At 38.5% G+C, this 17258-nt stretch overlaps 1 protein-coding gene across 1 annotated transcript in view; it reads right to left on the bottom strand.

Annotated features, from left to right (window-relative positions):
- RUNX1T1 (RUNX1 partner transcriptional co-repressor 1) overlaps positions 1-16087 on the bottom strand; it is a 144875-nt gene extending 128788 nt beyond the window's left edge. The window contains exon 1 of the mRNA XM_056522334.1: positions 15619-16087. Coding sequence (XP_056378309.1) covers positions 15619-15646 — 28 coding nt within the window. The 5' untranslated portion in view covers positions 15647-16087. The remainder of the gene's footprint in view (positions 1-15618) is intronic.
- Between the last annotated feature and the right edge of the window lie 1171 nt (positions 16088-17258).

Below are 17258 nucleotides of genomic sequence, written 5' to 3'. Positions count from 1 at the left end.
TATGACATTGTGTATGGCCAGTAGACATGGAGACAATACAACCAACATGTCACGTATGGGCAGGGAAGGAGTGCAGAACTTATCTCACCCACTCCCTCTTACCCTGCCTACTTGCGTGTCCGCCCGAAATAGAAGACAACCACGGGGACAGTCCCTCCCTTAATATCTGATGGAAGTCACGGTCAACAAAATAAACTACAATACAAACACAGGTCGGCATACAGTAAGGGAGCACAGAGACTAACAGAAATAATATCTTAACAAACACACACAATAAGTAGCAGTCCACTACCTGAATCAATACCAGGAGTTATCAGAAATGCCAAGTCGCAAAAACAGGAGAAAGGTCAGAATGCCAAGCCAATAAGTCAGAAATGCCAGAAGATCAGGAATACAAGAAACAACACTAGCTACTAGAGAAACCTCTTCCGCAGGCAAAGCCTGGATGTACACCACAGGTTTAAATAGGGAGTACACAAGTGAAAGCAAATGAGGTCAGCTGACCATCCAGAGAGCTAGTTGTAACTGCAGTAACCAGAATAAACAAAAGCTCTCAGTGCAGATTAACCCTTTGGATTCTAACACAACAAATACCATTTGGGTCAATAAACTGTTAATGGCAAAAGATTATTATGTGGGGAATAATGTAATAGTATAATGCCTGACAATTAAAAAAACACACCACCTAATGGAGATTTTTTAAATCTCTTTTTATTTTGATGACATAACAGTAAACCAGCCACCAAAGTGCAGTCAAAGTGTGGTCTATTGTATGCCCTTCTCTGAATAAAGATAGGTCCCTACAAACCATTCTCTTCCGGGTCAGAGGGCACCTGCAAGGGTCCAGGATCAATGTCCCTCTATTCACCATTGAAGCTTGGGGGAAACCAATTTGCTCCCAGCTAGGGATGCCCCGATATCGATACTAGTATCGGTATCGGGGCCAATACTAGCCATTTCCATGGTATCAGGGACTCGTTCAATGTCCCCGATACCAAATCCGATACTTGCTGTCACTCCGCTGCCCCGTTCTCCTGTCCGCATCATGGCATTCCGTGGAGGAGCATGTGACACACACGTCACTCCACCTACTCCACTGCGTCCAGCATAACGCTACAGAGGAAGCAGAGTGACATGTATGTCACATGCTCCTCCATAGAATGCCATGATGCGGACGGGAGGACGGGGCAGCGGAGTGGCAGCACCCGACAGAGGACAGCCGCAGGTGAGCTGTCTACAAGGGTGGGGCTGCGGTCTACAGGATGTCTGCTACTAATGTCTAAAGGAGGGTCCTGCTGTTTAAAGGGGGGCCCTGCTGTCTAAAGAGAGCCCTGCTAATGTCTATAGGGGGGTCCTGCTAATGTCTAAAGGGGGGCTGCTGTCTGCAAGGGGGGGGCACTGTCTACAAAGGGGGGCTGTGATCTACAGGGGGCAGCTGCTAATGTCTGCAAGGGGATACTACCTACTATTAAAGGCAATCTTACAGCAGAGTCACCTGCACTAACTTGAATTTATAGGTAGGCGACCGGGTTTCTACCTCACCATGTGAACATCAGTCATCAGTTTCGCCACCAATGCAAATTCCCTGTTCTGTCCAATGGAGAAGAGAGAAATCTTGCCTCATATTGCAGCAGTCGCCTCCATTGTACACAACAAGGAACCCACCCATATTATATATATATATATATATATATATATATATACATACATACACACACGTGTATACAGAGCTGTGGGAAGTGGACGATCAGCAGATCAATCTCTAGATAAATAAATAATGGGATGAAAGAAGTGGGGTCTGTCAGAAGTCTCAGCGCACAATGTGACTCACTTCCTCCAGATAATAAAGTCCACTCCATTTTCTGCTGGAGTAAAGCAGCCCCTCAGACCAGATCATAAATTTCCAGTGGTGTCAGCTCTGTTGTGTGGACTAACTAACCCCAAATTCCTGATAAAGGCTCCGCTAATCTCACTCTTGGAAGTGCTTTTGAGGAAAGAGGCGATGGCAGATAAAGTCAAGACGTACCATCAAGCAGCTAGAATGACACACACCATGACACACATATATACTATACACTCATAAACACAGACACAAACACTATATACACATAGACACGTGCACAAACACACACAGGCACATATACCATACACTCAAACACAGACACATACACTATATACACATAGACACGTGCACAAACACACACAGGCACATATACCATAGACTCAAACACAGACACATACACTATATACACATTGACACGTGCACAGACACACACATGCTCATATACTATACAATCATAAACACAGACACAAACAATATACACACATTGACACATGCACAAACACACAGGCACATATACCATAGACTCAAACACAGACACAAACAATATATACACATTGACACGTGCACAGACACACACATGCTCATATACTATACACTTATAAACACAGACACAAACACTATATACACATAGACACGTGCACAAACACACAGGCACATATACCATACACTCAAACACAGACACATACACTATATACACATAGACACGTGCACAGACACACAGGCACATATACCATACACTCAAACACAGGCACAAACAATATATACACATAGACACGTGCACAGACACACACATGCTCATATACTATACAATCATAAACACAGACACAAACAATATATACACATAGACACGTGCACAGACACACACAGGCACATACTGTATACTATACACTCATAAACAAAGACACAAACACTATATACACATAGACACATGCACAGACACACACAGGCACATATACCATACACTCAAACACAGACACAAACAATATACACACATTGACACATGCACACACACACAGGCACATATACCATACACTCAAACACAGACACAAACAATATATACACATTGACACGTGCACAGACACACACATGCTCATATACTATACAATCATAAACACAGACACAAACAATATATACACATTGACAAGTGCACAGACACACACAGGCACATACTGTATACTATACACTCATAAAGAAAGACACAAACACTATATACACATAGACACATGCACAGACACACACAGGCACATAGTGTATACTAAAGACTCATAAACAAAGACACAAACACTATATACACATAGACACATGCTCAGACACACACAGGCATGTATACTATACACTCATAAACACAGACACAAACACTATATACACATAGACACGTGCACAGACACACACAGGCACATACTGTATACTATATAGGTATAAATACATACCATACTTACAACCACATACATTCTAGAGCATAAACACATATATACTCCACACAGACATGCACATTACATCTACTATATAAGCATAAACACATATACTACACATGTAGGCATATGTTACATACCCATACTGTATACTCTATTACTCCTCAGACATTATACATTATATACTCATACACACACAGGCACAGTAACTATATACTTTCACATTTAGGCACATGCACTATATATTCATACACACAGACAAGTTTACTATATCTACATACACAGGACCATGAACTGTATACTCATACTTATACATGTGCATACACTATAAACACAGGCACATACATTATATATTCATATACACACATGCAAATACACAACATACTCAAAGAGACACATACACTACAGATTCAAACACACAGGCACATAGACTATATGTTGATAAACATTTAGGCACATAAACTATATGCACACATGCCCACACATTATATACTCATTCACACACAGGCACATACACTATGTACTCACACACACAGGCACACACACACTATACTCATACATACAAAGGCACATACACTATACTCATACACACACACAGTTACATACACTATACTCATACACACAAAGGCACATACACTATACTCATACACACACACAGGCACATACACTATACTCATACACACACAGGCACATACACTATGTACTGACACACACAGGCACATACACTATACTCATACACACACAGGCACATACACTATTTACTCATACACACACAGGCACATACACTATGTACTCACACACACAGGCACATACACTATGTACTCACACACACAGGCACATACACTATACTCATACACACACAGGCACATGCACTATGTACTCACACACCCAGGCACAAACACTATACTCATACACACACAGGCACATACACTATACTCATACACACACAGGCACATACACTATACTCATACACACGCAGGCACATACACTATACTCATACACACACAGGCACATACACTATACTCATACACACGCAGGCACATACACTATACTCATACACACACAGGCACATACACTATGTACTCATACACACACAGGCACATACACTATGTACTCATACACACACAGGCACATACACTATGTACTCATACACACACAGAAACATACACTATACTCATACACACACAGGCACATACACTATACTCATACACACGCAAGCACATACACTATACTCATACACACACAGGCACATACACTATGTACTCATACACACAGGCACATACACTATACTCATACACACAAGCACATACACTATACTCATACACACACAGGCACATACACTATGTACTCATACACACACAGAAACATACACTATACTCATACACACACAGGCACATACACTATGTACTCATACACACACAGAAACATACACTATACTCATACACACACAGGCACATACACTATGTACTCATACACACAGGCACATACACTATACTCATACACACACAAGCGCATACACTATTTATACAGTACATAACAATATCATGTGTAACAACCTTTATGTACGTTGAGTCCGAGACATAATTGAATATAAATTGAAATGTAAACCTGTGCACAGTGATAAAATTTTTGGATGCATGGCAGATAAATAGGTATATATAGAAAGATATAGATAATAACATAGATAGATAGATAGATAGATAGATAGATAGATAGATAGATATAGATAAATATAGACAGATATAGATAATAGATAGATAGATAGATATAGACAGATATATATAATAGATAGATATAGATAAATATAGACAGATATAGATAATAGATAGATAGATAGATTAAATACATATGAAATAAAAGTCAATTCTAAAAAGTTCATAAGAAAAAAAACTGACTGCCTTTTACAACATGACAAAACTCAGAATTAGATGTGAAGAAAAAAATATTCATGACAAAACATGAAAAAAATTATAAAATGATGAATACAATAGAGAGGAAGGTGAGGAAAAAATAAGTGGTTGAGGGCAGGCGAGGTGCAGTGGCTTCTGTATCCATGAAACAGCCTTCTTAGCTTATCTAGAGCCAGAGGCTTGTCATCAGCACTGCACAATGTGTGAGGCTGAGGAGACAGCAATGTGCAGCAGGCAGATTACAGTATCAGCAGGGCCACATGGAAGAGGGGCCAGGGGAGAAGACAGAAGAGGAAGGTGTGTACCACACAGGAGGAAGGGGGTGGGGGGCACCGCATGCTGCCAGAGATTTAAGACACTGATTCCAATAAAGCAGTTAAGGGAGACAATACCCTGTGCAGAAGGCAATGTAAATAATGGGTTATTATATCAATATAGCACCGGCTCAATCCCTCCTACAATATACACCAGTGTGCCCCCAGCTGTTGCAAAACTACAACTCCCAGCATGCCCCATCCAAGAGTCCAGAGATCTACAACTCTATATCTGAATGTATAAGGCAGTGTTTCCCAACTAGGCTGCCTCCAGCTGTTTCAAAACTACAACAGCTGGAGGCACCCTGGTTGAGAAACACTGATATATGCATATATATGTCAGCTCTGCTACATCTATATGCACATATATGACCCCTTATGACCACGAACCCTTATACCAGTGTTTCCCAACCAGGGTGCCTCCAGCTGTTGCAAAACTACAACTCCCAGCATGCTGGGAGTTGTAGTTTTGCAACAGCTGGAGGCACCCTAGTTGAGAAACACAGATATATGCATATATATGTCAGCTCTGCTACATCTATATGCACATATATGACCCCTTATGACCACGAACCCTTATACCAGTGTTTCCCAACCAGGGTGCCTCCAGCTGTTGCAAAACTACAACTCCCAGCATGCTTGGAATTGTAGTTTTGCAACAGCTGGAGGCACCCTGGTTGAGAAACACAGATATATGCATATATATGTCAGCTCTGCTACATCTATATGCACATATATGACCCCTTATGACCACGACCCCTTATACCAGTGTTTCCCAACCAGGGTGCCTCCAGCTGTTGCAAAACTACAACTCCCAGCATGCCCGGACAGCCTTTGGCTGTCCGGGCATGCTGGGAGTTGTAGTTTTGCAACAGCTGGAAGCACCCTGGTTGAGAAACACTGATATATGCATATATGTGTCAGCTCTGCTACATCTGTACATTACATGTCTATATGTGCATATATATGTACAGATGTAGCAGTCTGAGTTTGCGTTTGCGTTTGAATTTGAGTTTGAACTGCACCATATTTTAATCAATTGTTAATCCAATATATCATCCCAAAAAAAAGCACCCCCCCCACCAGCACCGCCGCCCAGTCCAGTTCAAGCTGCAAGACATGTTTTATTTATCTCGCCATTTCTTAAAAATCTGACGCAGACACCGCCATTATCAAGGTCGCTGCCACGCAAACAATAGGGTCGTACAAATGCCACTTTATTATACACAAGCCTCTCTATAGAACAAATTTGTATTTATTTTTATTTTTTCCAAGTGACCAATTCAGCTCTGCTACATCTGCGCTCATGGTTTTGGGTTCTGGATTGCCTCTATGTATTAATTAAACATAAACTGCCTGTATAATAAGAAGAGTGAACATTCCAGTATATGATCCCCAGCAGCTCCCCGCTTCTCTCTCTTGCAGCAGCAGATGCTTTGGAATATGTAGCTCCATGGTGTTTAATTTGTTTTATTAATTATTCAGGCTAATTGCTGACAATGATTGTATATGACATCCTATATACAGGGGGTAATGTGCCAGGCTGGAGCTTCACATGCTAATGGGGGAATGGTAATTCAGGCAGGGGAGAGGGCAGGGGAGGGGTTTTTTGATAATCCTGATGCCAGGGGTAATAATCCCTCATGTTTACACAATGATGCCAAGGAGAAGGTGAACCCTTCAATCCCTTAGATTATTGTTATTCTTCCCCATAGACACATGATATGTATGAAGTCACCAAAATGGATGGATAGATAGATAGATATATTAGTCAAATAATCAAAGAATCTGCATATATATATAAATACAGAACATTATCATTAAATAGCAAATATCATATGAAATGTATAGTTAATAGATAGATAGATAGATATAGATATAGATATTCATAAATCAATAGTGAGATATTAGTCAAATGACCATATATATATATATATATATATATGTATATATATATAAATATATTTTCAATACATAATTAAATGTGCATTTAAAATAGATAATAGCAGGCAGGTAGATAGATAGATGTATATGAGATAGACAATAGATAGAAGGTACAGACACATGAAGATAAATAGATAGTTAAAAGTAATAGCTTATACTACAAATATGCACACATACATATAAATAGCTAAATAGATAATACAATAAGATAGAAAGACCAACAGAATGGTAGTAGATATATAGATATATGGACAGACAGTAGATAGAATAAATCAATATTACAGACATAAATATTAAAACATTGATAGATAACTTAGAATACAAATGTGCAAATATACATATAAACATATAATTAAATAGCTAAATAGATAATATATGCTGGCTAGATAGGTAGACTGATAGATAGATAGATATGAGATAGATAGATAGACATTAGATGGATAGATAGATATGAGATAGATAGATAGACATTAGATGGATAGATAGATATGAGATAGATAGATAGACATTAGATGGATAGATAGATATGAGATAGATAGATAGACATTAGATGGATAGATAGATATGAGATAGATAGATAGACATTAGATGGATAGATAGATATGAGATAGATAGATAGACATTAGATGGATAGATAGATATGAGATAGATAGATAGATAGATAGATAGATAGATAGATAGATAGACAGACATAGATAGATAGATTTGAGATAGATAGATAGATAGATATTAGATGGATAGATAGATATGAGATAGATAGATATGAGATAGATAGATATGAGATAGATAGATAGATAGATAGATAGATAGATAGATAGATATGAGATAGATAGATAGATAGATAGATAGATAGATATTAGATAGATATGAGATAGATAGATAGATAGATAGATAGATAGACAGATATAGATAGATATGAGATAGATAGATAGATAGATAGATAGATAGATTTATAGCTACAATGATAAGGTAGGGAGAGAATGTAAATCATTTCTCTGGCTTTATGACACCAAATATGTATATTTCCAAGCCATTTTATTACCAAATAAAGGTTCCTATGAGCTGCACTCTGTGATGGTGTCTTGATAGTAATATAAAGCACTATTTCCAGGCAGGTATTGTGTGTGATGTTCTGGGGAATGAGATACCTCTCACTGTTGGTGTCACTGTACATACATGGGGGTCCCTTACAAATCCAGGACTAATAATGTAAAACACAGCACTAGTAATATCTCTTCATACAGTCTATGTATAGGACTACCAGTTCAGCAGCTGAATAGACAGGATATTATCTATCTCTAATGTATACAGCTGCTTGAATGATTATTATCATTACATATTTTATATAAGGCAGATTATTGTCTTTAAGAAAGATACTACAACATAACAACAAAGAAATAAACCTGTATATATTGTAGCAGAGCTGACTGTAACTATTGTTCCCTCCGATCTGTGAATGTATCCATCCTCCGTGTAATGTGAGAAACACAACAGATGACACTCCTGGCTTCATTGTGCTGATACTGACTGTACACAGAGGTCCTGAGCTCTCATGTCATTACCTATCATCTATTATCTATTATCTATCATCTATTATCTATCTATCTATCTTGTATCTTATATCTATCTATTATCTATCTATCTCATATCTATAAATTATCTATCTCATATCTATTATCTATCTATCTCATATCTATCTATCTATCTATCTATCTCATATCTATCTATTTCATATCTATCTATTATCTCTATCTATCTCTATATCTATCTCATATCTATCTATCTCTCATATCTATCTATCTATTATCTATCTATCTCATATCTATCTCCCTATCTCATATCTATCTATTATCTATCTATCTCATATCTATCTCATATCTATCTATTTCATATCTATCTATTATCTCTCTCTCTATCTATCTCATATCTATCTATCTATCTATCTATCTCATATCTATATATCTCATATCTATCTATCTATCTATCTATCTACCTCATATCCATCTATCTGTCTATCTCATATCTATCTATCTCATATCCATCTATCTCATATCTATCTATCTATTTATTTATTACCTCTATCTGTGCATGTATACAATATCCTATTTACATCTGTATTTAAAACGTATCTGTTTATATATCTAAATCAGTGTTTCCCTACCATGGTGCCTCCAGCTGTTGCAAAACTACAACTGCCAGCATGCCCGGACAGCCGAAGGCTGTCCGGGCATACTGGAAGTTGTAGTTTTGCAACAGCTGGAGGCTCCCTGGTTTAGAAACACTGTTTTAAATAGATGACAAATATCTTAAATTATATATATGTATCTCACATCTTGCCAATTTCTGACGATTTTTAAAATATAGACATATATACAATTGAAATAATTATATATATATACACACACACACACACACACACACACATCATTCTGTACATTTTGTACATTTATGACTTAACACACGATTAACTAGCACAATATACCCGACTAGCACATGAAGCTGCAGAGTATGTTGTGTATACCCTCTATCAGTGTCCTTCCCCTACCTGTGCACTTGTATCTTGTTATTATGTTATTATTCTGTACAGGATGAAGATACAGACAGGTGTTATCCCCTGGACTTACACTGTTCACTATTGGCTTCACAATCAGCTATAATAATAATTGTTATATAAATTACCTTTACATTGTTTTTAAGTAACAAAAAGATATTCATTATATTGTATTTACTGATTGTACATTTATGTTTTTACACTTTTAGAACAAATTATTAAACTGCTTGACAAACTTTACGTATTAACCCTTTCTCTATCAAACTCAATCTAAATATTAAAAACCACAGCTGTATTGGTCAAATAGGCTGAAATATAACCAAATGGAAGGATAGATAGATATACGATTACAGTATAAAAGAGATAGATAGAGAGACAAACAGATAGATATTAGATAGATATACGATTACAGTATAAAATAGACAGAAAAACAGATAGATATTAGTTATTAGATAGATTAGAAAGATAAATATGAGAGAGATAGTTATTAGATAAATCAGTGTTTCTCAACCAGGGTTAGATAGATATACGATTACAGTATAAAATAGATAGAGAGACAAACTATCTATCTCATATCTAGCTATTATCTATCTATCTCATATCTATTATCTATCTATCTCATATCTATCTATCTATCTCATATCTATCTATCTATCTATCTATCTGCCTATAGACAGAGAGACAAACATAAAGATATTAGTTATTAGATTAATAATAAAAAAAAAAAAGATAGATATGAGAGAGATAGTTATAAGATAAATCAGTGTTTCTCAACCATGGTGCCTCCAGCTGTTGCAAAACTACAACTCCCAGCATGCCTGGACAGCCAACGGCTGGAGGCACCCTGGTTGGGAAACAGTGAGATAGATAAATAGATATACTGTATATAGGATAGTTATAAGATAGATATATAAACAAACAGATATTAGTCTTTAGATAGATAAAAAAAATATATAGATATGAGATAGATAGATAATAGATCGATAATAGATATGACATAGATAGCAGATAGATAGATAGATAGATAATAGATATGAGATAGATGATAGATAGATAGATATGAGATAGATATATATGAGATAGATAGATATGACATAGCAGATAGATAGATAATAGATATGAGATAGATAATAGATAGATAGATAGATAGATAGATAGATAGATAGATAGATATGATATAGATATATATGAGATAGATAGATATGAGATAGATGTTAGATAGATAGATAGATAGATAATAAATATGAGATAGATAGATGATAGATAGATAGATAGATAGATATGAGATATATATATATATATATGAGATAGATAGATATGATATAGATATATATGAGATAGATAGATATGAGATAGATAGATAATAGATATGAGATAGACAGATATGAGATAGATGTTAGATAGATAGATAGATAATAGATATGAGATAGATAGATGATAGATAGATAGATAGATAGACAAATAGATAGATGTTTGAGGTTTTTAGACAGATATGAGATTGATAGTTATTGATAGTATTGGCTATATAGGCATTATATATATTATAGACAGACATAGATATGAGACAGACACTATAGATGCATTAGTTGTGTGTATATATGTATATAGTCAGACAATTGACAGCTCTGGTGCCCATCACACTAATGGTGGCAGATTGTGACTGCTGGGAATGAGGACGATAAGACATTTGCTCCATAAGGAGGGACCCAGACATGAGCGTGAGAACAGAGCCCCCAGTCCCCAGATCCCCCCATAGCTGATAACAGGACACATGACAGCTTCCCACAGCACACAATATACACTCAGCTATCTGCTATTAGAATCACTTCTTTCTTTAATTGGAAAATAGACATCATGAAAGGTGCATCCATAGCTGCCAAGTGCACTGCCCTGATAACCCCCTCCACCATGACTGGCCATCTCACAGGGACACACAATGGCTGGCACTACAACATCACATGCATCAATGTCCAATAGAAGATCATTTAACATCACAAAGTACATGTGAAGAAACATCCATTGCACAAATGATAAATACAACCCAAACCAAAGTCATCTCTACATGTAGTGTAAGTATAACCCCCACAGGACACCACATCCTACTGCCAATGGGTTAACAGCATCAGGCTTTATTTATTTTTTTCCATTATTTCCTTTCTATAGATAATTGTTGGGTCCTATAGATTGATCAAGGATTGCTATGATATACCCCAGTAATAGTGGACTACTTGCACAGACATTTTTGGAGGCAGGGGCTGAAGTGAAAAAAAGGGGAACATAAATGCCCACATTATGATGCCCCACTGCCCAGTATCAATAGGGCAGGGGCTCAAGCCCCCTCTCTAGGCAATGTGTGCAGTGTCCTTGGCCTCAGACACACAGCTTGATGAGTAAAATGATCCAGTGTAACCAAATATAGAAGCAGCAAAGCTGTGCTGGAGCCTTCACCATCCATATGGCCACAAAGAGCCTTTTTACACCCGCAAAATCCACATTTTCCACGCAAACTGCTCCTATTGATGTGAATGGACATTTCCTGGAAAGGTTTGCTGGAGCCTAAAAAACACTGGAGGAAGCTGCCTGGGTTTCCTAAGGAAATCTGCTTCCACAGCAAGGAAACTATGGCTGACATTGTGTGTCCCACCAGGAAACAGAGCTCACTATCAGCCACCCAAAGCTGCTCCTGCTTATCTCTGGCCACACTCAATCTGCTCTGCAAGGCCAGATGCCTGATCATTTCCACCCCAGGATTAAAGGCTCCAGCAACAATATACAGAAACATACTTCTCTGTCAGCCTATAGGCCAGAGAGCTGAGGGTCTGCCCCAGACCACAGGCACCTACATCTGTGCATTAGGCAATGAAAGGGGTCATCATCATGTGGCTATGATTTACAGCCAGGGAGATGGACCCCCCCATCCTAGAGTCCAGACATCTACTACTCTATATCTGAATGTATAAGGCAGTGTTTCCAAACTAGGGTGCCTCCAGCTGTTGCAAAACTACAACTCCCAGCATGCCCGGACAGCCGAAGGCTGTCCGGGCATGCTGGGAGTTGTAGTTTTGCAACAGCTGGAGGCACCCTGGTTGGGAAATACTGGTATAAGGGGTCGAAATTAACATGGACCTCATAAAAACTCTCTGGTATTATTATGTATTAGTGTATATGAGGGTGTATTCTTATTTTTATTATTATTATAATTATTATGTATTAGTCTATATCAGTGTGTATTCTTCTTCTTCCTATTATTATTATTATTATTATTATCATCATGTATTAGTGTATATGAGTGTGTATTCTTATTTTTATTATTATTATTATTATTATTACTATTATTATCATGTATTAGTGTATATGAGTGTTTATTCTTATTTTTATTATTATTATTATTATGTATTAGTCTATATCAGTGTGTATTATTATTATTATCATGTATTAGGGTATATGAGTGTGTATTCTTCTTCTTATTATTATTATCATCATGTATTAGGGTATATGAGTGTGTATTCTTCTTCTTCTTATAATAATAAGAAGAAGAAGAATACACACTCATATAAACTAATACATAATAATAATAATTATTATTATAATCCTTATTATGTATTAGTATATGAGTGTGTATTCTTCTTCTTCTTATTATTATTATTATCATGTATTAGTGTATATGAGTGTGTATTCTTCTTCTTATTATTATCATGTATTAGTGTATATGAGTATGTATTCTTCTTCTTATAATAATAATAATAATAATAAAAAGAAGAATACACACTCATTTACACTAATACATAATAATAATAATGATTATTATGATAATTATGTATTAGTGTATATGAGTGTGTATTCTTCTTCTTCTTCTTATTATTATTATGTATTAGTGTATATGAGTGTGTATTCTTCTTCTTCTTATTATTATTATTATTATGTATTAGTGTATATGAGTGTGTATTCTTCTTCTTCTTCTTCTTCTTATTATTATTATTATGTATTAGTGTATATGAGTGTGTATTCTTCTTCTTAATAATAATAATAATAATAATAATAATAATAATAATAATGCAACTTAACTTTTGCCAATTGTAAGACACTCTGTGGTGACTATACCTTGTCTTGCTATTAACATACTGTATATGGAGTGTAAGTCAGTTCCTGTTTTATGTCAGCCAGCCTCGCACCTTAGTGTACATACAGTATGTCTGTATACAGTAGAGGAGACAGAGATGGACATACATGGATACATGTTATCACCCAGAGCTTTTACTGTCTGGCTGCAGTATATTCAGAGTCTCCTATGTTTAGCATCATTTTAAAGAAGTCTTTGTTCTATGTATATAAGCTGAACCCATTATGGCCAGCATGGGGATGCTAAAAAAAAATGTCTATAAGAACATAGAATAGAACAAGCAACTAAACAGATGTTCAAGCATCAATATAGGTCAATATGTAAAGCACCCCTATTGCAACATACAATGTGAAGCTAAATCTCAATTATTTTTAAAGCCTATTGAAAAGATGCAAATAATAATTATAATTGGGGGGGTCAACCCCATAGATAAATATAATGTGCCCATCACTCACAGACACAATTATAAGGTTAAAACTGTAGAAACTCCAACTCTCAGATGCAACATAAAATAATAATGCAATGCACTTCTATGCGCTATGCAGCCCCCCATACACATGGTTACCCTGATGCACATCCACCCTGCAGCCCCTGTAATGTACATGACTCCAGACTATGCAGCCCCCATACACATGGTTACCCTGATGCACATCCACCCTGCAGCCCCTGTAATGTACATGACTCCAGACAGTGCAGTCCCCCATACACATGGTTGCCTTGATGCACATCCACTCTGCAGTCCCTGTAATGTACATGACTCCAGACTGTGCAGCCCCCATACACATGGTTACCCTGATGCACATCCACCCTGTAACCCCTGTAATGTACATGACTCCAGACTGTGCAGCCCCCATACACATGGTTACCCTGATGCACATCCACCCTGTAACCCCTGTAATGTACATGACTCCAGACTGTGCAGCCCCCATACACATGGTTACCCTGATGCACATCCACCCTGTAACCCCTGTAATGTACATGCCTCCAGACTATGCAGCCCCCCATACACATAGTTACCCTGATGCGTATCCACCCTGTAACACCTGTAATGTACATGACTCCAGACTGATCAGCCCCCCATACACATAGTTATCCTGATGCACATCCACCCTGTAACCCCTGTAATGTACATGACTCCAGACTATGCAGTACCCCATACACATAGTTACCCTGATGCACATCCACCCTGCAGCCCCTGTAATGTACATGACTCCAGACTATGCAGCCCCTTATACATATAGTTACCCTGATGCACATCCACCCTGTAACCCCTGTAATGTACATGACTCCAGACTATGCAGTACCCCATACACATAGTTACCCTGATGCACATTCACCCTTCAGCCCCTGTAATGAACATGACTCCAGACTATGCAGCCCCCCATACACATGGTTACCCTGATGCACATCCACCCTGCAGCCCCTGTAATGCTTTATCTGCGGAGCTGGGGGGATACAAGATAAGGGGGTCCCAGGTCCAGCAGCTCATTGAGAAGCACAGAGACATTACTTGATTCTACTTACACTGGAAGGGGCTTGAAATTCCCACCATTCGCCACAGGCTTGTACAGTAACTGCAAATAAAAGTTCCTGTTGTCTGATGTGCAGAAGTGAAGAAGGTTGGGGGAGAAGGAGGGGGGTGCAAAGTAATAATAACCAAGGTGGTGGTGGTGGTGGTGGTGGAGAAGAAGAGGAATGCTGCAAGTCCAGATGATCCAAGTCCAAACTAAGTGAAGAACTCCAGCTGCCCACAGCTCCTGAGGACTGAGGAGGCAGGGGGTGGGGAGGGGGGAGCAGGGCTAGGGGGGCTCCTCCAGGCTAAATTGACAAGATCCTGGTGTTGCAGACAAGAGTGGTCTGGAGATGTCAAGGCTGCTGGCTGCTGTCACTGGTGGTCTGCAGAGAGGCAGCAGTGGTGTGTGGCTCTGTCATGGAGGAGGAAGGAGCCTGATCTGCGCTGATCTCCAGCATAAGGCTGCAATCTCTTCCTCCCCTCCTCCTCCTCCTCCTCCTCCTCCTTCCTTCTTCTCTTCAATATTTCTCTAGCTCTCCCTGTAAAGTCAGGCAGCACACTGGCAGCAGACAGCCAGGCTCAGCTACCCAGGTGCAAGGGTGGGAGGGCTCCCCAGCAGTGGGAGGTGATAGAGGTAGCAGACATCTGTGTCTTGCACAGGTCACAGGGGGTCAAGTAATGCTAACAATGGGGAGAGCACATTGCCAGTGACTTCTTTATACTCACACTCTCCCTTGTTCTCTCCTCTCTTAGACCTGGTGGACTTGTAACATGCTCCCAGGCTGCCTGCCCTGCAGTAACCCAAGAGCAGCACTTTCCCTGGCCATCTGGATGCAGAGCTCCTCCTGGCTGCTCCTCTGCCTGGGACTCATCACTGTGCAGACAGTGCAGTTACAATCCCAGCCTCTCTTTCACATGTCTCCACTAATCCCCTTCTGTTACTTCATTTTTTTCTTTCTTTTTTTCTTTTTTTTTTTTTTGCTTTACAGTCTGTTTGTTTTTGCATTAAGTAATGGTGGTGGTTGCAGAAAACAAAGAGGTGTCCCTGCTCTTCTTTACTTCCCTACTTCTTCTCTTCAGGAAATGTCCCCAGGCTGCTCAAAATAACCCCCCTCCCAAGGCAGAAGGACCTGCTCGGGATCAGAGAATGCTTGAAGACAACACTTATGATATATGTATAATAATACCGAAGGTACGTATGGAGCCGAAGGTCCTTTATGAAGAAATGATTCATTCGGTATTATTGGGATATTTAATAGGAACATATACATAGACTGAGATGTCCTACCTGGAATGGACACTATTAATGGAAATGGACACTTACGGTAGCACAGTTGTGTCATTTTGCATGGGGAAATCCTCAGTTGTAGAAATAAAATCCAGATTTTTTTTTTAAATATTTTTTTCTCGATCTTCTATATCAGTGGTCTGAAACTGTGGCCCTCCAGATGTTGCAACAGATGTTGCCAACGGCTGTCCGGGCATGCTGGGAGTTGAAGTTTTGCTACATCCGGAGGGCCACAGTTTCAGACCACTGCCCTATAGTGTCGATTCAATGGAAGTCAATATACCCAATAAAGTGGAAGCCAATTTTTCTTATTTTTTTCATTACAGAATTCTACCGTCAGCTATGTCCTAGTTAGTGATACTG

This window comes from Hyla sarda, chromosome 5 (genome assembly GCF_029499605.1).
Source record: "Hyla sarda isolate aHylSar1 chromosome 5, aHylSar1.hap1, whole genome shotgun sequence".
Classification (NCBI taxonomy): Eukaryota; Metazoa; Chordata; class Amphibia; order Anura; family Hylidae; genus Hyla; species Hyla sarda.
Note: the sequence above shows the minus strand (reverse complement) of the source record. Positions and strands in the feature narration are given on the sequence as shown.